We start from the raw sequence: 20,209 nt of genomic DNA, 5'->3' as shown, positions 1-20,209 counted from the left end.
CCATTTATCACCACCTTTAATGTAAAAAAAAAAAAAAAAAAAAAAAAAGTGCATCTAAGTAGTATTTTTGTGAGCCCCTTTGAGGGACAGCTGGTGACATGACTGTGGACTAAAGCACTGCGTAATATGTTAGCACTATATACTGTGTAATAATATTAAGGGGTTGTAAGTGATCACAAGAATTAAAATTTAAGTAACTTTTGGAGGCATAGAGAAATTAAAAGGCGTAAGGGATGATGTAGGGGAATAAGTAGCAGAAGAGAAAAAATGAATGGTAGAGAAATGACGATAGGTGGGGAAGGAGGAGAAAAAAAAGAAGAAATGTAAAACATATAATTTTTAGGAGAATGACCTTCCTCCATTAGACTTCTTGAGGCATCATCTTAAAATCTAATTGTACAATTGTTCCAGCATTTAAGCTACATGCCCAACATAAAAAAAGACTTTTGTTTAGGTTTTTTTCTTAAAGCTATTTGATGACTTTAGACCAGAAAAAAAGTAATTAGGTGCACAGAATCATGCCTTCTACACATTATCATGCTGCTTTTTTAATTCCGGATATTATCTGTTGTTTGAAAATATCCTCTCGGAGGTATAAAAATTGCAGGTGCATTTTTTTTGTAATAAAGTTTACTCTGCAAAATTGTCATGATTGATTTGATAAAATGATTGAACTATTCATAAATTACTTTATCTATGATAGAATTGTGGGCGGAATGAACAAGCCTTTTTCTCTATTGGTTAACCATTATTTTGAAAACCACTTTTTGTGTCAGAATTGATATTTGGATTATATATAATAATAAAAATACCGATCAAATATTGCACAAGCAGATGGTACACTGAATGCTTGTAGTGAATTTGAAGGGTCAATAGGAGTTGTTAAGAATATTGCTAAACAATGCCACTGAGACAGAATCACATGGTGTATGTTTAGCATTAGTCTTCCTAACTTTCTTGTCTCGAATGCTTCAGTTAAAATGTGATAAAAAAAAAAAATAAGTGAAAACAATTCAGGCATCAACATCTGCTGCCAATGCAAGGGCTTAAATTTCTCCACTTATAATCGTGTCTGTAGCCTTTCAAGGACAATTGCTCATCCCTCCAGCAACAGCCAGGGGAACATCTTTAATCATACAAGATCATCCCAATCTTCAAGGAAATGTTATGTTCTGATGTTCTTTTTCCCAACATCCGATTAATCCTGATTAATGCCTTGCAACTAGTAATTACATGCCTTCTGCTGCATCGTCATCTGGGGGTGGGAGCAACAAGCTTTAGGTTTTCTCTCAATTGGTAACATACTGATACCATCATTTCACAGCAATTGGCCACATGTCAGGACCAAGGATTACTGAGACATTTCACCTAAATCTACACAATTTCTTTGAGGACTGGCAGAGAAGCATCTGCTCAACATTGCTGGAGATTTGCGCTCTGATGTTGCCATTTTCAAGACGCACAAACTGGAAATTAAAAAATGTCCACTAGGTTTATAATTTGTAACATAAATCTTTAATGTAGGTCAGCCAGAAAAAAAAATACATCAGCTCGTTAGGGCAGATGCTTAGAAAGGTTTTAAGCATTACATTGTGAATTTCATAAATAGGAGTCTGCAAAATAAATTGGTTTGCCAAAGTAGTATTCCATAGAATGATGTGGCTTGTCACATGGTAGATAAGAACAACAGGGGCCAGGAATAAATATATAATTTGAAGGGGTACTGGTGCTTAACACCAAAAAGTGTGTGTGTGTGCATGTGTAACACAATAAAAATATATTACATAGAATAATACTGTACTTGACCTTCCTTTTGACATTTTTTGCTCTAATTTATTTATGTATGTGGTGTCATCCCTGCCAACTTGATATTCTGATAAGACAAAAAAAACAAAACTCTCCTCATTTTCCCCAACCCTCTTCATCTCCATATTATTACACATAATATTTATTATACAGTAGTTAGTGTCGACATATTACGTAGCGCTGTACAAAGTCCATAGTCATGTCACTAACTGTTCCTCAAAAGGGCTCACAATCTAATGTTCCCACCTCAGTCATATGTCTTAACACAGTCGAAGGTCAATTTTAGGGGGAAGCTAATTAACTTCACTGCATGTTTTTAGAATGTGGGAGAAAACCAGGTGGAAACACAGGAAGATCCTGCAAACTCCATGCAGATGGTGTCCTCTCTGGGATTCAAAACTGGGACTTGGCACTGCAAGAGCCAGAGTGCTCATCTGAGCCACTGAGCTGCCCTCTATATATCTTTTTTATACACAGAATGTGTAAGACGTTATCAGCTCACAAGAGTTCTGGAAAAATCAACAGGGATTTCTAAACATATACAAAAAAATGCTATGTTTGGCAAATCAAAAGGTAGAAAATGTGATGTTAATTTTTCTGGTTAACATACACTCTAATGTAATAGTGATAGTGACTTTTCACGGGCTGTTTGGTTTTCAAGCATTACATGCAGTAGAAATAAACAATTCTGTCCATAGGTAGGTTATCTAGACCACTAAATGACAATGCCAGTTAACACATTTACATCTTGTAGTGCATCACTAGCCCTAATACACATAAGCTAAAATACATTCTAGTTCGGAAATGTCATACTTTTGCCTTTGGGCGTATTTCTTGCCAAAATACTGAACTGATGAACCCACACCCCCTTCCCTGACCCTAATCGGCTTCCCTATGTAAATTGATTTCTGTATGTAAAGGTATCATTTTAAGATTTGTCAAGATGAACAAACCCTCGAACATGCATAAGAGTTCAATCAAGATGGCTGAAGATTCAAAACCAAGAAGAAAAAAAAAACAGTGTTGGTAAGGGATCTTGTGGACATTGTATGGCTACATATGTACTTCTTTCAGTCACTGATCCATAGTAAGCATGGCGTCTGTAAAATAAAAAACATCTGCATACTTACGTAGACTGTGCTGGATTAGAACCACAATGCTTTTTCAGTATTTTTTAAATCCTAATGTAAAAAGCTTTTGAGTATGAAGATGAATATTACTATAACAAGTGCATTGGACTTATTTTAGTAACAAACTTCATTACATGCATTTGCCCTTGTATTAAACAAATGAACTTGCCTGAAGCAGAAATAAATGGAACAGAACCAAATGCATCTTCAGAATGTTTGTTCTGTGAGGCAGGAATAGCAGTGGTAGATGTTCTGCCCTCCCCGATTTTATCTGCAAAAAAAAAAAAGATCAAACAACAAAAAATAAAATAAAAATGGAGGCATGCAAGCAAATATAGTAAAATAGCAGATACAGAGAAATTAACACCAACAAAAATGAACGCAAATTAAAATTAACAGAATGTAAATTGTTTTTTTTACAGATCTCAATAAACACTTGCTGAAAAGTGTTTATTGAAAAAATGATAAAAAAGCATTAAAGCCTGAAAAAGCATTAAAACTTTAGCATACTTGCAAAAGAAAAAAAAAACCCTTGTTACACAAATCAGTTCCTTATAGCTTGTGTGTCTTTAACATGCATTTGCCATGCTTTCTTTTACTTTTCCATGCTTGTTTCTTTAGTTTTTTTGCTTTTAATGTATGGTTACAGTTCAGAGGTAACCCTCCAAAAAACAGACAGTTAGGTTAATTGTCTTCCCCTAAAAAAATTGACCTTGGACTGTAATTAAAGACATATGACTATGGTAGGGACATTAAATTGTGAGCCCCTTTGAGGGACATGAGAATGGTCAGCACTGTAAAAAATACTGTATAATAATAATAAAAATAAATAACCCTGCATATTATAGACCTTGTCTCACACAAAAACAGTGATGATCTGACACCACCCTATCCCTTTCACACAGATGTATCATCTCGCATCCACAAGAATCAGTCCCTACTAAGACTAGGAATTACATACATATCAGAGCAATAATGGGTTACTCCCAGAATAAGTTATTTGAGAATAGAAAAAGACAGGTAAGTACCCAAAGTATTTACTGTTCCTATTTCCGGTCCTCCTGACAGAATCTGTTTTGGCTTTGCTGACAGTTACTTTACCGCTATGGAATCCAGTATTACATGTTTAAGATGCAGTTTTGAAATAGATTTCCCCATTTTCCCAACAGTTACCTCATTAGACAAAATAAATTAATAGCCATAAATCTTGAAACAGTGAGCAGTATATATAATAGTCACACCAAAATAAAAGCTTGAACATAACTGAAAAGTTAATTCCCAGTGTGGGAGCACACAAATGTCTTATAACAATGAAATTCGTTGATCGTCCATGGTCTGAGCATGCGTAATGAACGAACGTTCGTTCACTTTCCTGTCGTGCACATAGTTCCTCTATCGCTCAAACGATCGTATCTATTGTGTGTACATCGGTGCTATACGATCGTTCGTAGATATCGTGCAGGATCGTTCGTCGTTCGTTTTCCAACGATAATAATTGGAAGTGTGTACGTAGCTTAAGTATGCCATAACATCCAATAAAAACTTTTCTTCCAACTCCCTATTAGCCGTATAGTTATCCACCTGACTTTGCCCTAAAGTAACAAGAAAACACACATTTCCCTCAATCCCTGCTATCAGGAGGTCATAAATATAATTTGTGATTGATCTAGACAATAATTATCATAATCAACCGATTCTTTATCAAGTAAAATATGGAACAATGTTACACACAGTGTTTTTCTACATTTTGAATGATTCTAAACAGTAAAATGTGTTGCCCAAGATGACAACAAACTTTGATATGCCTCCCCTTTTGGTATTATAGGTCTACTGCTGTTCAATGTATACTTGAAAACCTTTAAAAAATATTATAAAAAATGGATGGAGGGCCCTGGCCTACATTTTTTATTCAGTTCATACTAATTGCATTTATTGTCATACTGAAATGTGTGCAGTCACCACAAATTTGATTGTCCAAACGACAACCATAAGTAACTGAATATGGCTGAGAGTTACTTAGGATACCCAGGAAGTACATTTCAGAATGCAAAACCTGAAGGTAAATGTTAAAAAACTATCAAGTATAAGAAAAGTGAAGGGCTCTATTTAAACAGAGAATCAGACATTCCCTCATGGGAATCTTTCAGGTTTCAGTGAAACTGATGGCAGGGAATGTCAGACTCCCTGTTTTATAACAGTAAGTGATTACTGTGACTCCAGCGATGCAAAAACATTCCATTACGTCATGATAGAAATTGAGCTGAGATACTAAGATCATATACTGTGCCATATAGACAGCATTTTGTCCTTCATTTGCACCCTCGCTATATTAAAACGTACAGCCCTCAAAATATCACTGATTTTAACCTCCAACTTGCAGTGCAAGAGGAATAACTGCTGACAACCCTCCCTGAATAGTCATGTATTTTGCTGCCATCAAGTGGGCAGTTAGTGCAAAGACAATATTTTCTTTCATCCTAGCTATTTAGTGCAATTTTGTAATTCATAAGTGAAACTTGCAAATAAGCTTTATTTTCAATTTGGTTTTCTGGTTTTATTGCTCTTATAATTACAAATATATTTAGAAACATGAAACAAAAATGTAAGCACTTTATTCTGATAATTCGAAAATTAAAGTAAATATGCAAACTATCATTTTATAATGGAATATTATATTAAATTCATAAACATTATAAGCAATAGGCTTTAATATATATGACTCATATAGCAGTATTTACAAATACATAAATTGAACAATAATTAAAGCCCCTCAAACTACCAGTAAGATAACATTACATCCTTACATGGTTTAGTAATTGAAATAAACATTGAGTCGGGATGCTCAAATTGTTGAATCCCTTCTGATAACCATGATTACCATGATAACTAATCATAGTGATCACTGTCAGTACAAAGTAGTAGCTACTTTATCCTGTTTCTGCTTTCTCCCATTGGCTGTGTCATTGGCACAGAGAGATTTCTACTCATTCTCAAGAACTCTTTACAAATTACCCCCATGCACATTTTGTGATCTTTAGAAAGAAGTTTTTTTTTTTTTTTTTTTTTTTTGATAGGGGCTTCCTTTAAGTTTGGGATTCCCAAAATGCATTATTGACTTATTACTAAACATTAGTTCAGTGCTGACAGAACTGCCCTTTGTTCATACCATGCCACTGCCTTATTTACAAGGTAAAAAAAAATGTAAAACAGCTTGCACCTAAACTGACAGGCATAAACCAGTTTGACTTCTTTTCCTTTAATAAAACTATCCTGCTGCTGATCAGTTTTTACACTGCTGTATCATCTGTGGGCTGCTGCTTCTAATTGTGGAAAAACCCCAACGTGTGTCTTGTGTCTCTATAAATATATGTCATTAAAACTTTACTGGCACGGCCAGATTTTAAACATAGGGGTTATATTCTGTTTATCATTTATCAAAAATGACCATACTTGATGTCTTCCAGACCGAGGTTTTGGTTGAGTCCTAAAGAACCAAAAGGCAATTTCACCTAATTTATTTTGAAATGATTCCATTCCTACTTAATTTCTAGCACTAGCTGTTCCAGACATACCCAAGTGCAGCACATTTAAGAACTCTAGCCTCATGGTCCTCCTTTCCGGCTTTATTACATGGACGGCACTAGAGAATTGCCCCTATATATGCAAACTCATTGTTATGGAGCTTCTCTTTAAATATCCTCTATGTCAGCGGTCGACAACTCGGTCTGCGAGAAAATTTTGGTGGTGCGTAAGAAATATTACCTGGCCGGTGCGCCCCCTAGTGGGGTCCTCCTGACCCCGTTGATCATGCCCAGCCCTGTGCTACTTCCCCCCCAGGATGTTTAGCAAGCAGTTCTGAGCCTGCGATGGGAGAGTAGGCACGTTCTGGCATCATGACATCACTCTGGGGGAAGTTTCTTCCCGTTTGAATGAAACATGGCTCTCCACGCATGCCATTCGAAAGGTTGGCGACCACTGATCTGTCATTTTATTACACCAATGACCAAAACTTACCTGGAGGGATTCCTAAATTGGGAATGACTTCTAATTACACCTGCAATTTCATATAGTCTTACCCATCACTAAAGTTCACACCACTTATTTTACTAGTCCAGATGGTGGATAGTACAAGCAGAAAAGTATTTTTATTTTCTGCATTTAAAAAAAAAACAAAAAAAAAAACACAACGTTCCATCCCCCAGCAGGAGTTTTAGTTGTACCTATCAATACACAATTATCTATACACCATCACCAATCAATTCTATCCTCCTAATTAACTTAAGTATTAATGGATTGTTCCAACACCAGCCATGCTCTTGTTCAATAGGTTCGAAGCAAAGGGTTTCAAAGCACAGCTATTTTTTTTCTTGACAGATGAGCTACAGAAGAGAAGTAAATATCCATTACAGAAACAGAATTCAGGAAATGCTACAGGATTTGCAGTTAGTCGTGCTAAAATGCTGTAATCATCTCTGATACCACATTTAAACCAAGAGTGGTTTTCTCTTGGTGATGTGGGGGAGAAATCCCCCACATCAATATGTCAAACAAACAAAGAGAACTTCAAATGCACAGCTGTCACTGTTCAAAGTTTTTAAAACTTTCATCCAGTAGGTTATTAGGTGCAATTTCTTTATAAATGCAAAAGGTGCTTGTATGTGAAGCATACACAAAATATTTCTTACTGATAAAATCAAAAGAGAACTTCAATGCAAAGCTATTACTGTTTAAAGTTTCTGAAATTTCAAACTGTAGGTATTTTGCTTTCTATAAATGAAAAGCAAAGAAATGTTATTGTATGTGAATCATACACAGGTAGCCTGGGGAGATCTATGTACAGTGGCTTCAAAAGGTATTCAAACCCCCTTCACTTTTGTCAATTTTGTTATGTTGTAGCCTGATGCGACAATTGTTTAAATTCAACAGTATTCAGACCCTTTACTTTGTACTTTATTAAAGCAAAAAAAAAAAAAATCAATGTGAATGCATTTTTCCCACCAAGGGGAAAGAGTTGCCTATCTCACGCACATGTAGTGAGATTGGCCCCCTTTTTCCCCTTTACAGCGGACTACGTCACCCAATCTCGCACCTGCACAGTGTGAGAACAGGTGACGTAGCAAGAAGACAGGAAGGGAAAGGATTGAAGATGGAGGTGCCCAGTGCCGGGACAAAGAACATTTCCAGGACGGCGTGGGACAGCATCGAGGAAAGGTCCAGCGTCATCGAGGGATCTGCAGGATTAAGGGTAAGTGTGATTTTTTTTTTTATTAATATTATTATTTAGTTCCACTTTAGCCTCTTAGCTTGTTTTTTGTTCCGATATACATGGTCAGCTATGGGGCCTTCTATAGAGAGGTTTGTGCCTTTCCAAATCATGTCCAATTAAATTTACGGTCTTAAATTCTGTTTTCACTTTGTCATTATAGGGTACTAAGTTTAGACTAATGAGGGGCAAAAAATAATTTAAAGGATTTTAGCATCAGGCTGCAAAATAACAAAACCTAAAAAAGTAAAGCCACTTTGAATAGTTTCTGAAGCCACTGTATTTATGGAATCATTTATCAAAACGAGGTACCACAGTCCACATGAGTTTACAAATATTTTTGTTACAAGAGGATGTAAAACTATTAATGGCCACAAATATGAAGGCAGCTAATAAAATGCATTGTTCAATTATTTTCTTTGTGCACTGGCCTGCTGATCTTGGTGGTATGGCCAGGTTTTGCGATATGCTCTGAAAGGACGTCCGTTCATTACAGGAGCTGGACTAGATATTTAGTTAATATTATTAGTATTACCTAGGTTTATACGCAAGTCAAAGGATAAAAGTAGGTACCTCGGTTTATATTTGGATTAGTTTTTATTTAAGTATATACTGAAATTCTTTAACATTCCTGGCCTGGGTTAAAACAACCAAAATGCAGTACCATTAAGGGCTTTCCCTCCACTTACTGTCCTAGAACCACTGTGGAATGTTAGAGGAAATCCTCCAATGAGACAGATTTCCCTGGAACAAATGAGAAGATTTTACCCCACTTATTTCTATCTCAGTGAGAATGATCACCATTACTGAGTGGAGAGTCTCCCCAGTGGGTAAATAGTCCAAAGTCTGATCACTACAGTCAGACTTTAGGCCACAGCACAAGAATATAAAATAATGGGATTGAATAGGTAAACTGGAATCAAGAGTAGCAGATGTGCACACATGCTGCAGCTAGAGATGTCCCTGTAAATAATGTAAGTTTGAAAATCTAACAAATAGCAAAAACAAGCCTAAAAAGACAAAAGAAGCCAAGCCTTAAAATCTAAAGGTAACTGAAATTAAATAAAAAAAAAAAAAAATAATAAATTCTCTTTTGCAATTCAAGATAATATGAAATATTCACTTTCTACATTATACTTAAATGGCCTTAAATTGCTAATCAGCATAAAGGGCCTGATTAATTAAAGCTCTCCAAGGCTCTCCAAAAAAAAAGGAAAAAAAAAAAAAGAATACCCACTTCTGACATACAAACCCAGCAAAAAATAAATCATGTTTTTTAACATTCACAGTGATAAATTGACTATAACATGGCAAGTTTAATGTCTATCCAATATGTCATATGTAAAAATCACTACAATTCCCACATTCTCTACCAAAGGCTTCTCTGCATATAACTGCTAAGCATAGCCATCACCAGATATTCAAAGCTGGTAATATTTGAAGTGAAACTCAACTTTTATGAAAGTAAATGTTGATAAAATTTACCTTTTCAGAAATATAATGTTCAGCTTGTGTAATTGCCTGACCTTCTCTCTCAAAAATCTGCACTACAATGCAATTAAAATTTAAGGCATCCTCTGCAATTTTGATGAAGTGTGCTTCTAAAGGCATGCAGACACTGCAGCTTTCCACACTGGAGCATAACAAGTGCAACAGATGAATAAAACTAACCCACACACCCATTCAGGAATCAGATTGGAAAGAATGTAGTTATACAAACAATTCTTTCCTTAGACAAGTACCAGATATTAATGTGTAACAAAGTTTGTTAAATTCCAGCTCAAAATAACTGGTTTACATGATTGTGTTAACTCTAACCATTGCCAGCTGTAACAAGGATAGGGTAAGCATAATTCTCACAGTGAGTTACCAGTCAATAAAGGATGTTTATGGATTTAAACTGTGGACAAAAAAAAATTATATAGGTTGTCTGTCTTTCAACATTCATATAGAGTAAAATCCTGAAGATGTCTATATGCGATAATACTTTTCTGACACTTTGGAAACCACTGCACCAGCATTAACACACTTATATAATATGTTTTAATTACAGGTTATAAATACACAAAGTAAATACATTGTAGTATGAGGTTAGAAAATTAGCTTTTGGCATCTGCACACATTTGTATTAAGAGTTTATAAATGAACTCTGAAACATAGAAAGGACAGTGTCATGCAAATGGATGTTAGGGAGTACTGAAGATGAGCAAATAAATCTGCCATGTTCATTTACAACCAAAGAATATAATTACTGATAATTCTCAACACAATGTTGTTTTTCTGTGTGACTGGACTTACCCTCAATTGTACAAACTAAGAAAAGCCTTGTACAGCTGATGGCAAAGTGATCATAAGCATGTAGACCTTTTGCTTAGCTGACACTAGCTTCTATGTTTTTCAATCTTGGCAAGTGCTTAAAGTGTCTTGAACAGGACAATCACTGAAGTCAGCAAGGTAACAGTGTCCTAAAATAATGTGGTGCAGTAGCAGAAATGTGAGGCAAAACATTATTACGCTTTTGCATAGTTTGTACCAAAATTTAAATGAAATCTACAATGAACAATTTTTTTTGATCATGAACCTAAACCTTTGATCACTGATCAGGGAGGAGGACAGGCTTCAATTGTGCAGAACCACCTAATGCCTGATCAGACTAAGTTTGTGTTTTCAGACTCATCCAAGACCCCAATTGAATTCTAAGCACAAAATGATCAGCACAGCCATGAAACTGAACCCAATAAAAGTAAGGGAAAATAAGTGTCACTATGTGGCATGTGATCTAGTAAAGAGGTCTTCCATACCACTTACCAATTTACTTGCCACAACAGAAAAGAAATAAATACTAAGAAAAAGGCCCCAGAACAACCTAATCCCAGATACTGTAGAAGATGTTATTCCTAATTTCTACATCCATTTATAATTATTGTTACAGCACTGTGGAAACTACCATTTTATCTCACACATACTTGATTGTGCACAAGTGGACCAGTGTATGACTAGTTTTAATGTTATGGAAGGCAGCCGTGAAATTTTGACTATTCGCTCATCTTTAGTAGAAACAAAAAGATAGGTTTAGCTTTTCTCAATAGGCTTTCAATCTGTAGAAGTTTGTGCAAGCTGACATTAACCAGCTAAGAAACGTACATGGAAGGAAATGAGTTAAGCACATTTATGCAAAACACAGAATAATATGAACAGGTTTATTTAACCATGTTTGAAAACAAAAAAAGAGACTCTTACAGGCAGACACATATTAAATGGACATTGCAAATGCAAACATTAACATAATGTGAAAAAGGACCAACTCTTCTTTCAAGCATCGTCAAAGGGCATCACTGGTCCGACACAACCCATGAAAATAATATGCAGTAGAGGACAAGTAGGACACATTAAAAAGTTTCTCTTGTTTTTTTGTAAGTGCCCTTAGTTACACTGTCATCAATGGCTGTTCCTTGCAGATTTAGTTTTTCACGTATTCTGGACACAATGTTGCCCCTCAGACACGTAGAAAGAAGTGTGAAGTCTATCTGTGGTCCATGAGCCAAGACAATCTTTGGCTGACAATTCTGTATGTCCAATTTATTGTGAAGCAAAATAAGCCTTCAATTGTCCCTTACTTGATCTCAGTAGGTCAAATTCCCTGTCCAACAGCTCTTCCTCTGTTAATTTGGAGAAGTTATCATCCCCAAATGGATTCCAGCCTGACATATCAGGTGGGTTGTTAGTATTCTGTTTTGGTAGGCTGGATGGAGGCTCCTTGTCTGGAACACTCAAAGATCTGAAGTAAAAAAGGAAAATTTAACAATACGTTTAACAATAAGCACGATAGTATGTGCTCAAAACAAGAAAGGTAGCAATGTACTGCGATAATCCAACCCTTTTAAACTTATTTTACTAGAACACAGACAGAAATTTTAGGATTTGTGCCATTCACACTTTAATAATTCATTATCATTATCTTTTATTTAGTTCTAGTCACATGACCAAAATCTAGGGGTTTATGAACTTGCTGCCAAGCTGAACTCTGATCATGCATCTTAAAAGTATATAAATGTGACTTAATTACTAACCCTATTTAGTACAGTTGGAAAAATGTTTATTCCACCAAAATAAATATGATCATTTTGTTACATTTATACAAATACCAGATTTCATGTTACTTACATGCTGGTGTTACTCCTCACAATTCCTACGTGCTCAGGTTGAGAAGTGGAAATTAAGGCTGGGGTGGATGGTATGAACTCCTGGGGAGATGTCAAATACCTAGGAGGTTGAGGCTGCTGATGTAATAAAGCCTGTTGATGCTGATGCTGCTGTTGATGTATTTGGGCCTGTTGATAGTGGTGAACCTTAAAAACAAACATTGGAGATTGGAAATTTAAAGATCAGTTGTATATATAAAATGCGTGTACAGTTTACATCTATATTTCACATATTTGAGGTCACAAACCACACCAAGATGTAAAGAAAGCCTGTCAAACCACAGGACCACATGGACCACAACAATACAGGTACATTTTGGCTCTATAATTACTTGTGTATCAGCCAATACCAATCTGACAAAAGCCGAGTAAGGTTTTGTGAAGCTCTTACCATAGTTGCATACTGAGGAGGAAGGTGTTGTTGCTGGTATAGGGACTGCATTAAGTATTGTTGCTGAAGAATTTGTTGTTGAAATGCCTGTTGATACTGAACAAATGAAAACAAAATTTTAGCAAAGCTTTACACAGTGGCATCTTACAATAATTATTTGGCCCACATCGCTCATACACACTGATCAGCCAAAATATTAAAACCATCTATCTAATACTGTAGAAGTCCCTTTTGTGCAATCAAACAGCTATGACCCATCAGGGTATGAACTCCAACCCTGAAGGGGTCCAGTATTATGTAGAAAAGGACATACGCAGCAGATCCTTTAAACCAAACTCCCTCTCTGGACTACTTCTCATAGTGAATTCCTCTGCTGCATCCACAAATAAAAGTAAACATGATTCGTCAGAACTGGTTACCTCCTTCCATTGCTGTGCAGTTCAGATGCTTACAAGCCTAATGTATTTTTGGCTGTGAAACAAGCTCTTAATCAGTTGATTTGCCATCAAAATCTGCCCCTTGTTAAAGCTGACCTTTACTTTTCCTTTTCTCTCAATAACTGATTGCTGACTCCTTCACTCAAATGTTCTTTAAATTCACACTTTTTTGCATCTAAAAGCAACTTTATAAAAAAAAAAAAAATTATGAATCATTAAAAAAAGTTAAGTCAAGTCTAACTGATTCCAGAGAGAAACTGTGTACATTTTATTCTGATAGAAAATGTGTGAATTAACTTTTACTTGCAATTCTTCGGTACAAACATTTATGAATTGACCCTTTTTAGATATTTTTTAGATAGTAAATTATAAGCAGGCCAGTGCTGCACCATGAAGTAGTTTCAGCAAGTACTATAGATTGCCTTAAGAAAAAGCTGAATGATTGAATATAACTGGGTATTAAAGTTTTAAAGTAAAGATAACAGAGATTTCTGATCCAGGGAACATCCGATTGCCTCATGGAATCAGGAAGGAATTTTTTTTACCCTGTTGGAGCAAATTGTACCAGGTTTTATTTTTTCCTTTCTCTGGATCAACTATGTCTACATGGTTTCTTATCTAGGAAATGTTTACTTCCCTAGTGGTTGAACTTGATGGAGTTTGTTCATCTTCATGTGTTTTTTCAACCTAACTATACAACTATGATGTCTGATCACACATCAAGTCATCAAGCTCTCAGAATAGGAACATTTTGCAGGTCCCTAGGAAATGTTCATAGTGGTAATACCACCAGCAAAGAAAATTACGCAGATACAAGAGATGACTACCTGTTTCATGTAGGCTTCCTGGATCAGCTGCTGTTGCTGTAACTGATGAAGTTGCTGTAGCCTCCAATCTCCTTGTTGCAGCTGCTGTAAAACTCTGTGTTGCTGTGAAGGCTGCTGGTTACCATCTGGAACTGTAAGTGCTTCAGATCCGTTACCAGGCCTTACTGTTGTGTCTACTGATACTGAAAATTGAACACAATATATATTCATAACATATATACAACACCCTGCAATACTTTTTGACAATCACATTATCAAGTTTAAAAGGGCTCCAAGACTACATGCAAGGAAAAACGGTATGAAGAACAAGCCACATGCCTGCAAAGCCTCCCAGACTTTTCTGTGACAGAGAACTCTCAGGTTTGTCTTGTGGTGAAGCTTCCTATTCCTGCCTCTTGAAAATTATTACTGGACAAAAAGTCTGCTCAGGATAGAGATGAGCGGGTGCAAATCTTAGCAACAAGCTTTCAATGTACACACAATCATGAAGATCATTTCTTTATTATAAATTAATTTAAAAAAATACCCATGCCTTATTCTCTGAGAGCATTGCTTCAATTATATTTATATCTACACAACTTCTACAAATATCAGTAATTGTATTTACCATTGGAAATTTGATTTGGAGGACTCTGCACAGCCATCTTAACTGGGGTTGCAGAACTTTGGATATTCAGCACCTTTGTTGCAGCTGTTCCAGCAAATGCCTTTGGTCTCTGTCTTGGAGCAATTGATGTCTCTGTGGGCCCCAGTGAGTCAGTTATTCTAGAATATGAACACAATTTTGTAAAACGAAAAATGATTAGCATTGTTTTGCATTTCTAGATGAACATTAACAGAGGTTATGTTTGATTTATGGTTAATACTGGAAATGTGAGCCAAACAATATGGATCCGTTTTGTTTTCTCATTATATGTAGCAAGCATACAGATGTTTAGGCAATTATTATGATGTATTTTTTGCACATACGCTACTTTGATAATGTCATGCATTCTTTTTGTATCCCACTAGATGGTGCTAAACTTCAACATTTGAATAGTATAACAACATTTGAATTGAACAATGGAATAGTATAGATCAGAACAAAAGGCATTGATTTCTATACACCAATTAAATCTGAGGGTCACAAAGACTAACAGGATAATAAGGCAATTGGTTGTACTTTTTAAACCTAAATACTGACAGGCTTAGGAAAAAAACATTTGCTTATCCCAAAAGTAAAAATTTGGAATACATGTCTTTTCTCAGTGGTAGCTAAAATATGTGATAACGTGTATGCAAAATTAACTTTGGATCACATTAGATGTTTTTCTTTGGATTAGGTAAATATATCACTAATAAGCACTGTGTTTTTTTGTTTCTGATTTTTATCAGCTAGAATTTTATCTGGTTCTCTCCGTGGACTATAGATCATACTCTAATGATTCATATAGCAGGAGCAGTTGCACTTGGAATACTGTATAAGCATCAAAATATTCTGGTTGTAAAGATATCATTTGCAGGCAGTTCTACAGAAACATCACAAAGACAATAATAAAACCAAAAACAAGCCAGAACGTTGCAAAACTACTTTTGTCATACTAATGCTGTTTCTGTAGACTCAATCTATCTGCTTATGGGTTTTAGAACAATAGCAACAGGCCAACAATTTTTAATTAAATCTTTTATGACATGTAACAATGACAAATCCCAACATAATAAAACAGAGAAGATTAAGTCACATAAGTCTTAAAGTTAGTTATGTTCTTTGCATATTCATTACATCAATATATAAAGGCATACAGTACAGCACATAGAAAGAAGAATAAAGGATAAAACATTTAAAAGATTGTCTCTGGTGATGGCTTCTTACCTGTAAATCAGAGCGATGCAAGACAGAATAGAGAATATAAATTGGGCTAAAAGAATTTCAGCTCCTTATGCTAGCTGAATTCAATACATATCTGATAATAGTCTAAATAAATAAATAGCTGTTATGAATTATGTTTTTATTTTTATATTCTGGCTTCTAGTGACCCAGTACCACAACTTGGGCAGAAAGGACTCGGTCAACCATAAGTATTGGCTACAGCTAACACAGCTTCTTTGCACCCCCAACACCACTGCACGCTGTGCCCAGGGTGAGGATCTTCCAGGGAAAAGCTGTCAGGAGCCATTCACCCAGGCACTGCAGGAGCATGTGAATGTGTCAACCTGTGATAGATTGAGTCTGACCATGTGCCAGGGGCTGAACTGAAGGCTGTAAAGCCAGCTTTTCTTTATTACTGGAACCTGGAGAGCAGAACTGCTTTTAACTAAGTAAATAGTAAATAGTTCTGTTATATGAGGTTCTATGAAGAAGAAAGCCCACAGTAAGGGTCACCTAAAAACCCTAACACCATGCGACTAAAATGTAGAGATTAATAAGCAAAATGAATTACAATTGTAAGGTGTGGAACAGATTTTGTTACTTTAGAAAAGACCCCAAGCATAAAATGTCTTATGATGCAATTCCTCTGCTATGGAAGACTTGCGTTACAACTTGCAGACTTTGAGGTTTTTTAATACCTGCCATGTTTGGAAAACTACATGTCCCTGACCTTCTTCCTGTCAACACAATATACTTGAAATAACTTCAGGAAAGAAAAAACACTTCTGTGAAAATATTGGTAGGCTTGATTACTTTTTTGTTGCACAAATACATGCAGATTATAAAAATGTGAATGGAAATACAAATCATTAAAGAACTGTTAAAACAAGTATATTTAAATACAGATTTAATATTAAAAATGTTTGTAGAGATTTGGAAACTAGTAAATATAGGCAGAGACTCAGCTGTTTTACAGAATACAAAAAGCAAAGGCTTGATGTAGTCAGATCATCAATACCAGCGGGTGTTTTTGTGTCTATGTTGTAAAACGTCATGGTATTAAGCCAACCAAAACACATTTACGCGTATGGTTTGTTTTCCAGTAAGTTTTTGCTGAACGCTTATTTCTGTAGACATATTTTTATGAGGAACATTTATGTTCTAAAGCATCTAGTTTTTGAATTACTAATTCATCAACCTAGACAATACCAAATTAACTCTCAGGCCAGAGTCCTAACTATTTCTCTTTCATTACAGTACGCAGTAGCTACAAATACAATCTTTACCTGGTTTTTATTTGACTCTTCTTAGAAGCTGCCTCACTCGCTGTCATTGGTTCAGGTAAGGACTGTGGAATTGCAGAATTCTGAAAATAAATTTACAAAAAATGTAATTAATAGACATTCTGTTGAAGCATCATGCATTTTAAAAATAATTGATTTCTCCTGCAAAATTATCTTAAGTTAATGTCAGAAAGACGAAAGTAAATATTAAGAGCATACATTTAATGTTTAGGCCATCAGAATTTAAAAATTAGAGTGTGAAAAATGTCTTTAGAAGAAATGCATTACTAAATTACTACAAAATCAGCATACTATACATAAAAAGTGTAATTCATTCGTTGAAAGCTGACAAATATAGCTCTCACAGTTCTTTAGTCACTTTAAGTAAAAAATATAATAAACTTATAATAAAAAAAAATATTCTATATTTAATTACTGAAATAACTGAAGTATGAAGATTTACAAGACCACCATTTTGGTCTAATCCAGCTTTTCCTAAAGATTCAAATACTCACATATACATTAGGTACCGGGCAGTCTCTCCTGGCCAGTTTAAAGGCAAGATATGACACTTGGTAGATGTCAGGCCTTCGTTCCTGATCAGGTTCCAACATATACCCTGGAAACAATAACAGAGCAGAAAGGTCAACATTAATGCCAAACAAAAAGGCTGAACATTTCAACAGGCAAACTAGGTTGCCATCAGATAAAATTAGGCATAATCAGTTCAAGGTTTTTACACAGAGAACGTGTTCTTTAATTATCTGTCTAAATGGTACATTTAGCAAATATATTTAAAAATGTCCACCTCCAGACACGACCTAGCTTTATGATTTGGTTTATTTTATGGATCTTGCTATGCACTAAACATTGCTTCTAAACATTTACTGGTGGTGTATATTATACAAGGCTTGGAAGATTTTCCGCACAAGAAAATATGTAGACCTCTAGCAATTTACAAATCGAAGCTGTGCCTGGGCTTACCCCGACAAGCAGTTAAAAATGGGATTATACATTTTTAAACAAACAAAAAAAAATACATAGCATATTTTATTCTCAGTATTATTTTAATATGTGCAATAAAATGTGAAATCATGGCAATAAACACAATTTCTATAACAAAAATATACTTTGTTACTTTAAAGCTAAACTGCATGCAGATATAAAATACCAAAATTAAGGCAGCTAGCAAGAGTCAAAATGGGAGTCAGTCAAATGTGTGCAAATTTGTTGACAATGAGCATAAGGATGACCTCATCAGTATCCTGCTCTTTTGCCGTCAGGGCTGGAAATAGGATAGTATATTGAAAACTGGTATCATCCACATGGCTGTGCTGAGAAGGGGCTGTGGAAATCTCAGTACAGGTTGACAATCGAAAATCTGGCCATTAATAACCCGTATCCTTCAGTTTCCTGGCATGAATTTCAAATCGCATTTACAATACAGGGACTGCAGTACACTATTTGGCCACTTATGCTGTGATGGCGCTGCTCTGCAGAAACAGCTGTTAGGTCTTGCTTGCTACAATAAATACACATTACAAACGTCCCTGCTGCCTGGAACTGTGCCAGATGTTTGTAGTGCTGGGAGAGGAAGACTGGCTTGTGTGGGAAGGCAAGTATAAAAAACAAAATACGTAATTTTCTGAAATCCGACACTCCTCAGGTCCCGAGGTTGCCCGATTTTTGAATGTCAACCTGTACTAGATAAAAAAAAAATGCAATCTTTTATATTTGATCATTTATATGTATTTTTACCAGTTTAATCTAAATTCAGTTTCAAGAAAGCAGCCTGAAGTACACCTTTTTTAAAACAGTTAAGCACGTCAAAATAACACATGCAGAAATTCCAATGTAATGCCAAATCAGCATTTTCAACACCACATTTATACCTTTCAAATGAATGTTATGTGCCTAACCCTATTAGCTGTGTATGATCCATTTGTATTGTAACTGCTCTATCATGTAAAGCTGCAAACTTGCCTCGCACTTCATCTTCTTCAGCTCTTGCTGCAACAACCCATTAACTTGAATAGGGTGGCATTCTTAGCCTCTCTGGACTGCTTCACATTTTACTATACACACATATTAGGCAACATGTATACTTACTGACTAAACAATGCAATCTGTGATCATAACGAGAGTTGTCAGGGATGGTGAAGCTTCCATCACAGATGGCAACCTGACTTTCTCCAAATGGAAGAGTGAAAAAACATAGCTTGTACAATAAGCAGCCCAGAGCCTGAAACACAGAATGCACGGTGTAACTCCACTTTGCTTCTAGAAGAATTATACATCAAATAAGTTAAAGACTAGTCTGTTTACAAACAGTTTTAATGTTAAGGCATAGATAAGCAGTCAGGTTTGATTCATGCATTGCTGAAACTTTGAAAATCTTTTCCTTCCGAACAATCACTTTTGATTACAAAGATTTTCAAGCACATTAGAAACTTTCCCTGAGATACAAGTGCTTTGGTTATTTAAAGTGAATATCTTGGGTGATTTCATAAATTATTCCCCTGTCAATTTGGGTGTATTTTTGTGCACAGCATTTGAATCCCTAGATAAAGCTCATTTCAATACACAATAAAATTAAGTCTCATTCTGCCACTAAGTGGCCATTCAAAGAAAAGCAGCATACACAATAGTACATGCTGTATATTCTAAAGAAACAAAGGATGAATCTAGGTCAAATTCACAGGGGAATAATTTATCAATACACCACCTTATGTTCCCCTAACAATCTTCTATCCCTTCACAATAATCCCAATATACCCTAAACATCTGCATCGACTGCAACCACTGGGCCATCTGTAGCAACAAAAGTTTCGAAGAAACCTGAGACATGAGTCTTGAAATTCTAAATTTACATACCAGTTTTGAGTCCTAAACAGTAATAAAGCTAATAACAGCTAGATGACCTACGTTTTGGAAAGGGGATAGTAGCATTTCTTGGTACATAACTGAGACTTGTGTAGATGGTGCATTTTTAGGCTTGGTGTTAAATGGTTTTTGCTCATG

At 35.6% G+C, this 20,209-nt stretch overlaps 1 protein-coding gene across 1 annotated transcript in view; it reads right to left on the bottom strand.

Annotated features, from left to right (window-relative positions):
• BMP2K (BMP2 inducible kinase) overlaps positions 1-20,209 on the bottom strand; it is an 87,853-nt gene that overhangs the window by 3,632 nt on the left and 64,012 nt on the right. The window contains exons 7-15 of the mRNA XM_072405291.1: positions 19,298-19,430; positions 17,704-17,807; positions 17,192-17,271; positions 14,664-14,821; positions 14,057-14,238; positions 12,793-12,888; positions 12,364-12,548; positions 11,817-11,977; positions 3,106-3,207 (exon numbers count right to left, since the gene is read on the bottom strand). Coding sequence (XP_072261392.1) covers positions 3,106-3,207; positions 11,817-11,977; positions 12,364-12,548; positions 12,793-12,888; positions 14,057-14,238; positions 14,664-14,821; positions 17,192-17,271; positions 17,704-17,807; positions 19,298-19,430 — 1,201 coding nt within the window. The remainder of the gene's footprint in view (positions 1-3,105; positions 3,208-11,816; positions 11,978-12,363; positions 12,549-12,792; positions 12,889-14,056; positions 14,239-14,663; positions 14,822-17,191; positions 17,272-17,703; positions 17,808-19,297; positions 19,431-20,209) is intronic.

The sequence above is a fragment of the Pyxicephalus adspersus genome, chromosome 3, assembly GCF_032062135.1.
Source record: "Pyxicephalus adspersus chromosome 3, UCB_Pads_2.0, whole genome shotgun sequence".
NCBI lineage: Eukaryota > Metazoa > Chordata > Amphibia > Anura > Pyxicephalidae > Pyxicephalus > Pyxicephalus adspersus.
The sequence above is the reverse complement of the archived record's forward strand: the minus strand, read 5'-3'. Positions and strand labels throughout refer to the sequence as shown.